This window comes from Osmia bicornis, chromosome 6, assembly GCF_907164935.1.
Source record: "Osmia bicornis bicornis chromosome 6, iOsmBic2.1, whole genome shotgun sequence".
Taxonomy (NCBI): domain Eukaryota; kingdom Metazoa; phylum Arthropoda; class Insecta; order Hymenoptera; family Megachilidae; genus Osmia; species Osmia bicornis.
Genome location: NC_060221.1, coordinates 9,675,529 through 9,691,561, shown reverse-complemented (window position 1 = coordinate 9,691,561; position 16,033 = coordinate 9,675,529). Strand labels below are relative to the sequence as shown.

Sequence of the window (16,033 nt, the reverse complement as noted above, 5' to 3'; positions counted from 1 at the left end):
AAATTAAAACTAAAACAAAACATAAACAAAAAGAAAACAAAAAATATTGCATCCTATTCTATTTGAGTACCAACAGACGTATACTACCCTGCTATACTTTGTCTGGGCTTCTGTTCTATATTGTTCTTAACCAAAAATTCTAGACTTTTATATAACAAATAAACAAATAAACCTCTATGCATATAAACTGAAAACTAATCGTAAACATAACATAATATACAATCAAAATGAACAAAGACAGAAGGAAAGATACAAAGCAAAATACCGCTATAAACCTAATTAAGCTCAAGAAAGACTTGAAATCTAAATAAAACTAAATAAACTATATATATATTCCTCTGCTTGACTTGTACACAACGCCAAGCTCCATCTTACACTAGACAGTCTCTTGTCTTGAGCAATTTCAGCTGACTCTCTCCTAGCTTTTGCCTATAACCTATCCCAACTATACACTAAAGAATCCAACGGAAACCTAACTGTGTTCCCTGGATGCACTCGCACGCTCTTCCTTTCTCTCTAAACTTCACCTCTGTGAAGTTGGCCCCTCATTATCAAAAATTTGAAAAATTGATAAGAGTTCTGAATGCCCCCCTAAGAGTTCTAGAGTTCTCCATCAGTTTCAAAAATAGTTCCGTCAATTAATGTACCGAAAATAGCATTTGAAGGTATGGGGGGGGCCAACTTCTCATTTTCGCAACTTTGAATAGCTAAACTTTTTTGCTATCAACTTTAGCACTTTGATTGTTAAGGATAATTGATAGAACTCTTTGGGGGGCTACCAGAACTCTCAACAGAATTGTCAATTATTAAGAAAAATTTTCACCCTTATGGACAAACAGTATTTGATCCTGCAACTTCAACCAGCGAGAACTTTTTTATTTCGCATCCTAGTGCTTCGAGTGTTAATAATTATCGATAGAACTCTTTGGGGGGCTACCAGAACTGTCAATAGAACTGCCTGTTACCAAGAAAAATTTTCATCCCTAAAATTAATCAAAAAAAAATTTTTTTTTCGTAATCGACAATTTTGTTGAGAGTTCTGGTAGCCCCCCGAAGAGTTCTATCGATAATTATTAACACTCGAAGCACTAGGATGCGAAATAAAAAAGTTCTTGCTGGTTGAAGTTGCAGGATCGAAAATTTTTTGTCTCCTAAGGGTGATAAATTTTCTTAATAACTGACAATTCTGTTGAGAGTTCTGGCAGCCCCCCGAAGAGATCTATCGATAATTATTAATACACGAAGCACTAGGATGCGAAATAAAAAAGTTCTCGCTGGTTGAAGTTGCAGGATCAAATACTGTTTGTCCATAAGGGTGAAAATTTTTCTTAATAATTGACAATTCTGTTGAGAGTTCTGGTAGCCCCCCAAAGAGTTCTATCAATTATCCTTAACAATCAAAGTGCTAAAGTTGATAGCAAAAAAGTTTAGCTCTTCAAAGTTGCGAAAATGAGAAGTTGGCCCCCCCATACCTTCAAATGCTATTTTCGGTACATTAATTGACGGAACTAGTTTTGAAACTGATGGAGAACTCTAGAACTCTTAGGGGGGCATTCAGAACTCTTATCAATTTTTCAAATTTTTGATAATGAGGGCCCAACTTCACAGAGGTGAAGTTCAGAGAGAAAGGAAGAGCGTGCGAGTGCATCCAGGGAACACAGTTAAGTTTCTGTTGGATTCTTTAGTGTATAGTTGGGATAGGTTATAGGCAAAAGCTAGGAGAGAGTCAGCTGAAATTGCTCAAGACAAGAGACTGTCTAGTGTAAGATGGAGCTTGGCGTTGTGTACAAGTCAAGCAGAGGAATATAGATATAGTTTATTTAGTTTTATTTGGATTTCAAGTCTTTCTTGAGCTTAATTAGGTTTATAGCAGTAGAGGGGCCAACTTCACAGACATCTAAACTTCCCTAACTCGCAACCCTTTCTAACCTTTCCTTTAGTGTCAGTCTTTCTCACTTCTTCTTCTCCTCGCACCACTTCATCTCTCTTCCATCCACCCAGATCCTTCTGCTATTAAATAATACGTTTCTTCCTTCTTCTTTTTCCTTAAGGAAAATAATGATCTACAGATAAATAATATTAAAGGACAAACATCGAAAAGATACGTATTTTAATAATTTAATGGTTGACAAAGTTTAAAAGAAGAGGATTTATTTTTGCAATAGCGGTTTGATCCAAAATTTGCAAAATTGTAGTGGATTTCAAAGTTTGGAATTGTTTGATATAGTACATGAAGGGTTTAGAAGGGAAAGCAGAATCCAGGACCCTCTTTACTTAGATCCCCTTCCGGCGCTGCCTGTATGAGATATTTACGAAATTTAATAATGCCGCTAATAACTATTATATGCAATTTATGTGATCCAAAATTTGAAATAAAAACAATTAATAATTAACTATTGTAATATTGAAGTTTTTATTAATTGAAAATACTTTGCGGGCTCTGTAGTAATTAGAGAAGTAAGTGAACAGTTTGTAAAAGATTGTCTTATTTTTTGAAACGCAAGGTAATCAAGAACCCAGGATAGGGAGAACTGAAGCCAGGATCGAGTATGAAATATTCATCCCTAGGAAATTAATAACTTCGGTCCCGTTAACGAGTTTCCAGCCAGTAGTCGCACGAGATCAAACTCGACGAGGCAAACGTTGCACAGTAATTACACGAACGAATTTATAGACAGCGTTAAGTTCTGTTACTGCTCAATTATCGTTTATCATTTACCAATAACAAACGATTGAACGATCTTCGGTATAAACTCTTACAATAACGAATCGAGTAATTATTCATATGACCTCCATATGACCACCACTTTTCTGAACAGAAAAATGAATAAAATTGTAAGAAATATTATTTATACATATATTTTTTAATAATCGTTGCCTTGTATTCAATATTTTCTTCCTTATTTATAATATTTTACGGTCAGGATTTTAGCTCTTTGAGGCATTACTCCTCCGAAACCACCAGACGGATTAGTTTGAAATTTTGTGTCAAAATCACTACTAACAGTAAATGGTTGTTATCTATATTTCATCCCGATCAAGAATGTGCTCGAGGAATAATAGGATTATGAATTATTTCCGAAATTTGTTGTTATCTGAAAAGCAACTGAATAGTTCAAACCTTTCACCGTTAGGAAATTTAATAAATAGTAGCTCACTTCGCATTTATTGCAAACCAATACCGAGTCTTTCTAGCGAAGCGAGAAAGCGAGGTCTGATTTGCAACCCTAGTAAAATATGATATTAATGTGAACCTGAAATATGATTTCATATGTTTCAAATATTTTACCTTCGATGTTTTTTAATTTGTATCATAGCAAATTGAAAGCTTGACGTTTCAAATTAAAAAAATTAACTGTTCTAGAGCTTCAATATGTTTCATAACAAATGTCTATTTTCACTGCGGCAATCAACGTATTAATATATATATGCAAGCATCAGATTTATAGGGCTCGAGGCTCTGAAACCTTCGAGAGCCCTCTTGATAGAGAAATCTAGTTCAAAAATTGAAATTTAATCACCACAAAACTGGACGGGCAACAATAAAAGAAAATGTTATTTAATATTTTTTGACATATATTATTTACATATGTTATTTAATATTTGCCACCTGGAAAGTGGGGACCGAGGCTGTAACTCCATTTACGGTTAGATCTTCCCTTAATCCGGTGCTAGAATCATGAATTAATAAAAGATTCCTTTCATTATCCATATTTTTGTTGTTATTTTCATTTGCAAATTTAGAACTTTTTAATTCTATCGTAGTGTTGTATCCAGAATGGTAGGCTTTCCCAGTGAAAATAGCGAGGCTCTCCTCCCTCCGTAGGTTTCCACGGGTTCTCGATTTAATCGGAAGATATCATCGGGTTTCCGGGTGCCCGCCTCTGCTCGTAGGCTTTCCCTTCGCCAAGCTCTCACCCCCTATCCATAGGTGGCCAAGGGATAATGGCAATGTAGAGGAGAGGGTTCTATACATATAATATGTAGGTCTGTAGTCTCCCACCACTTGCGTATGAACATTTACGCGGAAGAATTTGAATTGATATTTGTTGTTATTCATATTTTGTATTTATGTACTAAAGGGTATAGCCGGATTTCCAAAAAAAAAAGATTGAGTCTGAGCGGAGTCGAACCTACGAAAAGAATTCCCCAGCAGTTTACCGCTGGACCGACACCGTTGAAAATGCCTTTAATCTTTTGAAATATAACTGACGTAACGTACTTTTATCAATTAGGTTTGTTTAGTTTAATTCCTATTCTATTCCACTGCATGTAAAAACATTGAACAGTGTATATACCATGTATTTGATAAATAACAGACGAAAATTCGTCGAATAAGTAATTCTAACACGCAAAAAACAGCGAAAAAATCGGTTTTTAATTTTTTTAACTGTGGCGCACCTCTGCCAAAAATCTGAAAAAAATTGAGGATGATAGTATCAATAATATACACTTATAAAAAAAATATGATCGTAGGACCTCATTTCCTTCAATACAAAATCGCCATTTTTCAGAATTTTTTGACGTTTTTGATTTTTCACGGCTTCAGTTTTCAATATAAAAATCTGAAAAAATTCTGTGATATGTGCCTCATAAGTAGAAATGTCTCTGATTTTTTTCAGAATTTTCGAATGTCACTAAATAGGGGAAATTGGCCAAAAACCTCGCAATCACATTTTTACCCGTAACTACCCTTCCAGATGAGATACAGGGTTGAAACTTGGCACAGACTGTTTTTTTTTTATCACCTATCGAATGGTTCATAGCAAGTCGAATTTGGTTTGGGGGCACTTTTGACCATCTTATCCGGCTATACCCTTTTATAAATTCAATAACTGCAAATTATACTATTTTGTTTCTAAGTCATTTTTAATACTAATATCGTCAAAATTAAGATTTTGAAAATTTCTGCTTCCCTTGCAATGCCATTTTCCCTAGGGAAGTCTACTTTACTCGTTACTGTGTATTATTTATTACTAGGTATAACCCGCTTGTCCCTCGCATATCTAGAGCCAGGGTCCGAATAAAGAACAGCGCATGAAAAAGAAAGAGAAGCCGCGATCCTGACAATCAGCAAAGATCAAACCTTGATCGCTTCTTCCTCTTTTTCACTCGATATTCTTTTTACTTCGTCTGGGTTTAGTGCCAGTACTGACACATTACATATCGTTGAGGGAGTATGCGCGCAGCTTAAATGTGCGACCCATAGACTTTCTATACAGAAAAATTGAAACCTCTGTAACTTTTGACTCCGACCACTGTGAGACGCACAAACACAACGGTTTTGATCTAGTCACACGATCAGTGAGAGCTGTCTAACGACGTATATGTATATACATATTGGAAAGAGGTTAATTATCTAATATCTAATAAATATTTTAAATATCAAGCTACAATATAAAATATTATTTCCTTAACACATTCGCGTCCGGAAACAAGAATTCTCGTTTAAGAAAAATAAATGTTGTCATCGGGAAACGAGAATTTTCGTTTTGCGACACGTGTGCGCTTTCCTGATAAATTCTTTCCGAAAAACAGCCCGATGCGAATGTGTTAATAAATTAGTGCCAAATAAGGAACCTACCTGTATTACATTTTTTTCCTTTACGAAGGGTCAAAACTATTATCTGTTTTGCGAGAAAACTTTTAAACAGGTTTCCTTTTGCATCGCTCGTGTACAAACACGAACGATCCAATCGTAAATCGTCCCGTAGAATTACGCGGACTAAAGCTCATTAACGTCCCTTTCCAGCCGCTTTCGTGCTGTACGCTGTTTACGGCCTTCTTCTTCTAACAGCGACAGAGGTGGTTTCGCAAATAAATAAGCCGGCCCTTTCAGAAATAAGGACGTCGTGCGGTCCATTTACCGATTCCCAATTACTTCTAATTGCCCGTAGTCCTGAACATTGCCGTATCACAAGCGTCCCCGGGGGAAAAGTTTCAGGCAGGGGTCGGTTTTGCCTTGCGTGACGAGCACCATCCTGCTTCAATTACTCGTGTACAGATACATCCATAACCGCCGAATCGGATCGATGTAATTTCGATTCGATCTGTTCATATTTTCCATTCACTCTTCTCGCTGCGCTGGAATCGCGCAATTCCCCGATGTTGATATTTGGATCGCACCCACTGTATATGTGCGTTAATTCCTTAGGCCCTAGGCGGAAATCACGGCTTTTGGCTAAACGAATATGGGGGGGGATTCGACTTACGTTAGACGAGCCTAAATTTGTTACGATATTTTATTCTATTTTTTTTTTGTATGATATAATACTGCGAATTGATTATTCGTATTAGATCAATAATTTATTCACTTTTTATTTAGATAAGGGTGGGTCAAATGAGGTGTTATTATTTTTCTGTGATAATAACTGCAATATATGGCTAACACGTGGTTGCCAATTTAACCCTTTCTCTGGTATTTGCAAATTTTCATAAGTAACTTACGTACTTTTTATTTAAATATACTTAATCATAGGGAATGTGCATATTCATGTCTTGTATAATTTATTTATTGAGGGCCTAAGTTCGTCACAATATTTAATCTTAATGACTATTAACTCTTATAGAGGCATTTTTTGTTTTTTAATTTCATGTTTTGGATAGAAATTCAAAACCAGATTCAAAAATTACGTTTCGACACTTGATTATAGAAAAATATTGATTGCTCTAAATTCAATACATTTCCATAAAAACTTTCTTTATTTCATTTCTTTGGTAAACCAAACAATTATTTATTTATTAGGTATACAAATTAATTTGGTGCCTTTAGCACTACGCAGTCTTAATTACTAGTTCAAATTTGAATATTTCTTCGCACTTCTGTGTATGTAAAAAATGCTGCGACAATATAATAGCAATAACGATTACTTCAATAATTAGAATTACCATAACTTTTATGGTGATTCTTCAATTAGAAAAAAACTCTTATAACTTCTTCAATTAGAAGAAAGGAAAGGCACAGAATTAATTTATGCACCTAATAAATTAACTCTTTGTTCTACTATGTTGCTTTGCTACTTTTTGAACATTTTTAATTAGAAATTTTGTTTTACATATTGTTGAAAATTTTGATATTATATAATTTTTGTTTTAAATAACAACAGAAAATTATTGTTTGTTTCAAGCTGTTGTTCAGCTCAAGGTGCAAAAAGAATTTGTATGCATTTCTCCAAATTATCGCTGGATTGATCGGTTAACACGGTTAAATAGTGCTTGATTTATGCCATTTGTGTAAAATGGTTGAGAGGTATCGCAAATTCAATGGAGCTCGATTCTATTCACGTGCATCGCATTTATTCGCCCCGATATGATATTCTAATGCTCGCTACCAAGAAATATTTTATGCGATACGAGACTGAAATATGTTTGTAATTTGTGTTAGTTAACGCAATAATTGTCATAGCGTATTCATTTGCAACGAGTAAATAATTAAACTCCGTACTGCTGGATGAAATGGCTCATTAGGTTATACGTGAATTGATAGATCAACCCTTGAAATGTTAGGTTAAAGGAGAATTTGCGATCATTTGATGTTAACTCGCGTAGGTAGTTGTTAATAAATCTAATTTACGGATTTCTAACGCTGAAGTTTCATCATTAATAATTCTGTGATTTGCAGTTTTGCAGCATTTACCTTTACGATTTATTTCGTTACGAAATTTAAAAAATGTACATTTTCGTCATTAGAGATATTAAATAATATTATGTAATGTTTTTGGAATCGTTATTGCATGTTTGGAAGATATATAACTAATTTATACACATTTCAATTTAATTTTGTGAAAATGAGATTGTTTCAAGTAAATTTAATAAAATTTAAACAGAATGTCTATAGTAAATTGTCTATTAATTGATTATAAATTTTCTCAATGTATAAAATTCTTATTTTGAAAATAATCGTAACATTTTACAACTGTAGCAAGTCATTGCTTTTTTCCATTGTCAGTGTAATTAGAAAAAGAATGTTAGACAAGTATAAGTTCAAAGAGTACTAGACTTGTAGAAACTGTACATTTATTTTTACGTAAATTTGTCTTACTAATAACAAAAATTTTGTGAGTATTTTTTTGATTAATACATATGTATCATTACTGATTTTGATCTTTTAAAAAGAATTTGTATTCTATTGTAGCTCGATATTAATTTAAAACCTTCATTTGTAGCTGTATACAAATAATTGGAACACCTATTCAGGGGAAGAAAATTCCTTGCCCCTTTTTAGAAATTTTAACTCAAAATCGTCTAGTTTGTGAATCCCAGAAGCAAAAATATTAGGTTCTTTTGACGAGAAGAACGTATTGATGAACTGTTGCACTTGATCATCGTTACTGAATTTTTTCCAACTCAAAGAATTTTGGAGGGATCGAAACATATGATAGTCTGTTGGGGCAAGGTTCGGCGAATAAGGGGGGTGAGGCAAAATTGATCATTTCAGTTCCAGGATTTTTTCTTGTGTACATAATCCTTGCCGTATGTGGTCGAGCGTTGTCGTATAAAAGCATGATTCCCTTACGATTAATCAGTGCTGCTCGTTTCTTCTGTAATTTTTCTTGTACTCTTGCCAATTATTGCACGTACAAGGTTGCTGTAACTGTTTCATTACGCGGTAATAACTCGTAATGGATTATCCCTTTGCGATCCCACCATACGCACAGCAGAATTTTCTTTCCATGCAAATTTGCTTTATGTTCAGCTTGGGATAATGTTCTTTTTCGGATAATGTTTTCATAGGAGACCCATTTTTCGATAGTTCGTGCGGAAACCATACGCCTAGCTTACTGACCTTTCCCAGCTTTTCTAGGTGACGACAAATAGTAGATTGAGATGTTCTCATTTTATCTGCTAATTTCCTGGTCGTTTGCCGTGGGTTTTGTTTCACTAGTACCTTTAGAACGTTGTCATCGACATCAGTTGATCGTCCAGGCTTAGGTTCATCTTGAAAGCTTGTATCTCCAGAACGAAATTTAGCAAACCAATTTCGCAGTGTACGTTCTGATACTACACCTTCGCCGATATCGTCACATATCTTCTTTGCGGTATTGGCCGCATTACTACCATTTTGGAACTCCCACAACATTATATGACGAATATGTTGCTTTGATTTCTCCATTTCAACCGTACAGCAAATTGAATTTGCAGTCGATCCACACTCACTGGCTATTGCTTTTAGACTGTTTTAATCTTAGAAATAAAGGGACCACCATGGTGACAAGCGACTGCAGGTCATTTGGTTTTCCCGAAAAAGTTGGCTATGTGAATCTGGCACCCGACTTTTAAAAAATTAACTTTTTTTTCGGAAAATGGTAATATTTCGTTTGTAGTTGATTGTAGTAACAATAGTTTTGTTTGTAGTTGGATCAATTAATAAATAAACAAAATTGAAAAATTGACCCGCACCCGACATTGAGATATTTCAAATCGGTTTTTTCCATGTGAGAGAGAATCGTTTGTAGTTGATTGTAGTGATTTCCGTTTCGTTTGTAGTTGAATCGTTTAAAAGTTATAGCTGATTGTTTATACGCTCAGCCAACTTCGTCAATTTTTAATATTTTTGAAATCGGTCTTTTCCAACTTGTTCAGAATCGTTTGTAGTCGTTTATAACTGAAAAACGTATTCATTCGGGAGACAATCACATGGTGCTTAACATCGAAGATGTTGGAAATGCTTTGCTTTCAGCTCGAATGAATTATCCCAATTGCAGAAAACAATTTACAATTGAGGAAATACCAGAAAAGCTGGTTTACGATAATTATACATATAAATTTGTTTCCGCGATTATCTACATTGATGGTCATTACTTCGCGATCATTAAACGAATTACTGGTAAGTGGGAAATTCATAAGGATTTGAAAGAACGAGTCATGAAAGTCAATATGCGAACACTTCTACAGAAACATAATATCCATATTTCATTTTATGCCCAAGTATCCAATGCAGTCACTGTAAACACCTAGAAATCATTCCGAATCAGATGGAAAAGACCGATTTTTAAAATCTTGAAAATTGACGAAGTTACCTCTTATGGGGATAAACAATCGCCTGTAACTTTTAAACTACTTAACTACAAACGAAAGGGAAATCACTACAAACAACTACAAACGACTCTGAATCACATGGAAAAGACGGATTTCAAAAATCTTGAAAAGTGACGAAGTTGCCTCTTAGACGGATAAACAATTGCTCATAACTTTTAAACTATTCAACTACAAACGAAACGGAAATCACTACAATCAACTATAAACGATTCTCTAGCACATGGAAAAACCGATTTGAAATATCTCAATGTCGGATGCGGGTCAATTTTTCAATTTTGTTTATTTATTAATTGATCCAACTACAAACGAAACTACTGTTACTACAATCAACTACAAACGAAATACTACCATTTTCCTAAAAAAAAGTTAATTTTTTAAAAGTCGTGTGCCAGGTTTACATAGCTGAAAAAGTTTATGACCTAGTATCGACACCGGCAATTACTTATGACTAAACCCAATAAATTCGGTAAATTTTACCGTTTGTAAACGTTGTCCTCATATGGACACGTTGCATCCCCCCTTGGGGATCTTTGTGGAGTTATTTTATACGACTAAAAAATCATAATTTAATTCAAAGAACTGCTTAGCAAATTCTCGATCTTTTTTTTCAAGAAAAAATAATTCGTGACCGAGAGGGTTAACACACTGAACCCCCCTTTGAAGTTATGCCCACATGTTCTGAACTTCATTCACGATAAAATTACAGTAACATTTAATTTACGATTGGTTTTAAGGGTTAAAAAAAAAATGTTGTTCCCTTTAAAGATTCTTGAAATGTTTCATATATTTGCGATTTCTTTCCCTGCAATCGTTAATTAGTAATTTTCGCAGATGCTCATAAATGTAATAAGTCGAGAAAGAGTTAAAACACATCAGATGTGAGCAATTTCCTGGCGTGCAAGAGTTAATTACTCGATCTACATAGTTGGACTCGTTTCCACATTGATACGCTTAATGAAGTTTGTATTGTGAATCGTACGTTCTGCCGGGTCAAGTTATGACGTGTCTGTTTGAAACGCATCGACCGTGTGTGTTCTCTTTGACACGCCCGACTAAAGCTTGAAACACGCTTGACTGTAAGTGCTATAACGCTCGGCAAACGATGTCTGTACACGGTGACGTCGCTTACTTCGTTAATTAATTTTCGAATTAATGTGTGCTCGCTAAACGCCGGTTAATCTTGCTAAAAGCATTGATCCCACGTATAATTCACCACCCGTTGCGATATCGCCACACGCTACGATATCTTCCCGAATGTTTTAATGTACCTTGATTCTGTACCTTTGTATGATTACTCCGATTGCGTCTGTATCTAACGAATTCTTTTCTTCTTTTATTTTTCCTCAGCGAATCAACTTCTGTAAATAATCATTCAGGGAGCAGTTCGTTAATATTTAGGTACTTTGGGTAGGTACATATGTATGTATTTGAAGAAAGTTCAGATAAGCCTTCTGTGATTTCAATGAAAAGTTTTCACTTGAAAAAGTACAGTCTTTTTATTTAAACGTCAAGGTGGATTTTGCTCGGTTATTTATCCTTGCAAAGTGCATATCTTAATTTGTGATGCACTGTCGGTAAGGTTGAAATTATTGATCTTTATAATTTAAAATTTATATGGTTTTTCCTGTTATTAATTTACTTTAATTTATAATTGTAAGGCGCTGAATAAAGGATGATCAGAGGTCAATTTTAATTCTTCTTTTGTAAATTTGGATAATAATCGATTTTTTGTTATAATGTTTATATACCAACTAGTGCAATTAAATATTAATTCAGGACCCATTGGCGTAACTAGGATTTTTTGGGGCGTGGGCTAGGTTTCATAGAAATTTGGAGATTTTTGAATTTTTGAATTTTGAAAATCGGAAATTTCATTTTGAAACTGTAGAATTCCGGAATTTTAGAATCTTGACTTCTACCTAATACGTTAAGGTATTTTTAACAGCTTCATAGTTCTAAAAAATTTGTTAAAAATATAACCAAAATTTTATCACTCAATACCTGCTACTTATCGAGTAAACATTCTCTTTTTAATATCAAGTCAAAGCAATTATTTTGTAAACAATTTTTTCCGAATTGGAGAAAATAGAACTGTACTATTTTAGATACAAAGTCCTCAATTGTATTGAAATTTGTTCAAGTTTTCCACTATTTAGATATTAACAATTATATTTCGTGATTGTAGTAAGTAGGTATTCCAAATTCCTTATTATTTAAATGCCGATAATTGAATTCAAATATTAATTATGTTTACAGATTCATAATTGTGTTCAAATATGAGTTATAGTATCCCAAATTTCCTACTATTTGGGTGTTAATAAATATAAATATCAATAATCACGTAAATCGAGGAAATTGTACTTAAATACTAATTATAGTATTACAAATAGTAATATTACACTAATCAATATAATATTGTATAGCAATAACAAATTATATTATTTAAATATTTAATAGCAAAATCAGTATTTTTTTCTGCCAATAGAACAAGAAAAGGAAGTTTGATAACAAACGATAAAAATGAAATGAAATTGATACTCTTCTACAAAGCTGATCGTAATTATTCATAATTATTGAAGTTGGAATAAGTAGGATCACTAGCAAATCTCAATTCAATTCAATATTCTCGACATTCTTTTTATTTGAAGGTAATCTGTTATGATTGCCATTATAAAACTTTTTCTCTCATTATTCATCCCTTTCTGATCATTCTACTATAGAATTTTGTATAATTTTAGCAATGACATAGCTTATACATAGTAATTATTCACGTAATTAGTTCACGTAATTATATCTTATTAAATTAATGATGTGTAATGTAATTAACTCTTTATTGAATAATATCGAGTTATGTTCGTGATATAATTTACAGTTCAAATATAACATATCTGGCAATTTATTACAGTTATAATTATAATTTTCACAGTTGAAGGACAAAGTGTCCAAAGTAATTCAATTTTCTTTATTTGTTTGAATGTTATAGCAACGAATAATTATCTCTAATGAAGCAAATACATAATTAATTCTACTAAAGATTATGTCTAGTTACTCTTTCATATGAAAAACGAAAAATCCCGGACCCCTTTTTAAACCCATTTATGCCGGTAAGGTCACCTCGCTGCATTACCTGTGTCTGCCCCCTTTTTTGTTTAAATAGAATTGCATTTCTTTTTTTACTCATATCAACTCCTTGGGACATTCTGCATAAAAAAGTATTATTAGAACTAATAAATGGAGGGGCCTCGGTTCCTTCTCTCCTTCTCTCCCCTCGCTACTATTTCCTCTCACTATTTCGCTAACGCGCCTATATCTAACAGTACACTGTTTAAAAAACTCATATTTTTCATAAGTCATACCATTCAACTTTTACATCAATAGCTTTTTCCTATCTCTTACCAAAATGATATAACTCGTCCCAATTGCGCGACGCTTGTATTTCCAGAAACCTATATGTAGTAACTTTGTTTTTCGAAACTAATAAAAAATACAAAGGAGTGTTAATCAATATTCTGAATGAATGCAAATAATTTAAATAAATAAATATCTCATATACAACTTATGTAAACATTTGCAGAATCATTGCAAAGAGGAGGTATATTCATCCCCCTGTGGCTCGGGGGGCTTAGAATACGGCCACGGTATCCCCTGCCTGTCGTAAGAGGCGACTAAAAGGGGTCACACAGATACATACACGCACACACACATGTACACACACATACACACTGATTCGGACAAAAGATGAGCAGACTCTAAAAGTATGGACTGAGTAAGATTTAAAAGTATCGACAAGTATGAGTGACGAAATTTAAAAATGCGCGGGGTTTGGTGTTGGCGGGGCTGCCAGCACATCCCCGAAGGCGCGTGGCCGATAGCGTTAGTTGGGCAATGTGGGGACAGATAAGTCCCCAAAAGCGCCGGTCGCCTTTAGGGGCGAAATTAGATGGATGGAGGTATATTCTTCTCTTGTTATATATAGGTACCTCCTCTTTGAACGAGGTTTGTTATGGGGCGCTGTGAAAAATCCGAGCAGGCGTCAGTCAAAACTTAGCGAAAAGGGACGATCTCAACATTCAGAATGAGAGAAAGACAGCATGACTGTAGTGCGTCTCACTCAGCGTTCGGGCGTTGTTGCCTTTTTCGCTTGCCTTCGCTGACACAGTCGAGTGACGTAGCCAAGCTAACGCCTGATTTTGGCTATGATTCCAAATCGGCAGCCTTCTTAGTTAGAAGCTACCTTCTAACCACTAGCTGAACTGAATTTGTCACGTGACTTGCTCTGTATTATCCACAAAATGGCGGAACTGGTCTGTAGGAATGCTTTTACGGGATTCGACTATTCGTCCTTATATGAGAAAATTTGGGGCTGGGTGAGGGCTTATTCGAAAGAGGAAGGTCCAATGCAGTACGGTCAACTCATGATTTCAATTATAGCACTCTTTTAGTGGCCAAAAAATGCTTCGATTTCGCAACTGCATTTTGTCGATTTTTTCCGCTACTTTGGACGCTTATATTACTAAACATCAATATAATTCCACTGAAACATGAGTTGATCGTACCTCTCTTAAGCTGGCAGGACCAAACCAGCAGAATCAAATCGGAATTAGTGGAATATTTAGTACTTATTTTGTACTAATTTGTACCACAAACAGTAATTTTGTACCTCGTGTCATTTTCAACAAAATCGTGCGCTGCTAGCTTAATATTGAGCTAGCAGGACCAATCGTCAAAATTAATAAAATTGAATCAAACAAAGCAGATACATTAAGTGCTGAATTTGTACTAATTTGTACCACCAAAAGAAATTTTGTACCTAGTATCATTATCAAGGAAATCGGGACGATGCGAGTTTAACGTTAAGGTAGAGGCCAAAAATATTAAAATTAATAAAAATGAATAAATCAAAGCGGATATATTTAGTGCTGAATTTGTACTAATTTGTACCACCAAAAGAAATTTTATACCTAGTACCGTTATCAAGGAAATTGGGACGATGCGATGACCACCCTATAAGCAACTCTCCACTTTTCTTTGAAGGCTCTGAAATAATGTCGGATCGGTATCCTGTCAACAATTTCCACATTGCACGTCCTTGCAATATGCCATGACAAATCTGCATTGATTGACAGTGCTAATGAATTAAGGGCACAGACTCCTTGTGCCATGACCTGTATGCATGTACTTAGACAATCAACGGAAAGCATGCACGTATACGCCATGTGTGAGAGAGAATAGGCCGCCCGCCACCGCCACCTCCTACCGTCTCTCTCTCCTCTTCTACCTCCTCGGCGGTCACCGTATAGCATTTTTTGGCTTACTTTTTTCATCTGAAATGTAATAATGAATTTTAATATAATTCTGTCACACAAACTGGGACACCCTGTATATGCAGGTACAATTATATTAAAATTCATTATTATATTTCAGATGAAAAAAATTTCAATAACACGTGGCTGGAGTGGCTGTCATGGTAATCGTCGATGTAGACGTCGCGGAGAAAGAAGAGGCATTGTTTTTTTTTATTGATTATATTTCAATCAATAAATATTGTATATTATAGATCAATTTACATGTTCCTATAAGTTTTATATAGTCGCGTACGTTATGTGTATTACAGAGTCTCATCGAATCTGTCGTAGCGTGTGACTATATTTCCTTCGCGACTCCTTCTCTTTCTTTCGCGCTTTTTTTTCTATGTCCGCCAGGAATCAAAATCTCGCTCGGCTCGAGCAAATTCATTTTGCTAGATGGTCACAGATGCGGCAACACCGCGTTAGAACTCTCAAATGATGTGATTTGGCAACTATGCCTCCTCACTTTCGTTGCTTATTCAGCATAATGACGTTAGATGTCACACCGTCAAATGTCGAATTTCTCAATTATGTATTTTCACGATTGCCCGATTCTTTCTAATGGCGCTTACATCGATTCGGAGGAGGCCTCGAAGGAGTCTGTGCCCTTAATTTCATTTCTCGTAATGAATAAATATACAGGGTGT

The 16,033-nt window shown here is 34.8% G+C and overlaps 1 protein-coding gene across 1 annotated transcript; it reads right to left on the bottom strand.

Moving 5' to 3' along the window:
* Positions 1-8,626: 8,626 nt before the first annotated feature.
* LOC114881105 (histone-lysine N-methyltransferase SETMAR-like) lies at positions 8,627-9,112 on the bottom strand. The gene has a single exon (XM_029197745.2). It carries the CDS (start codon positions 9,110-9,112, stop codon positions 8,627-8,629), a length of 486 nt encoding a protein of 161 aa, XP_029053578.2.
* Between the last annotated feature and the right edge of the window lie 6,921 nt (positions 9,113-16,033).

Excerpts from the sequence above, each read along its gene's own strand:
- LOC114881105 (XM_029197745.2), bottom strand. The coding sequence starts at position 9,112 with ATGGAGAAATCAAAGCAACATATTCGTCATATAATGTTGTGGGAGTTC.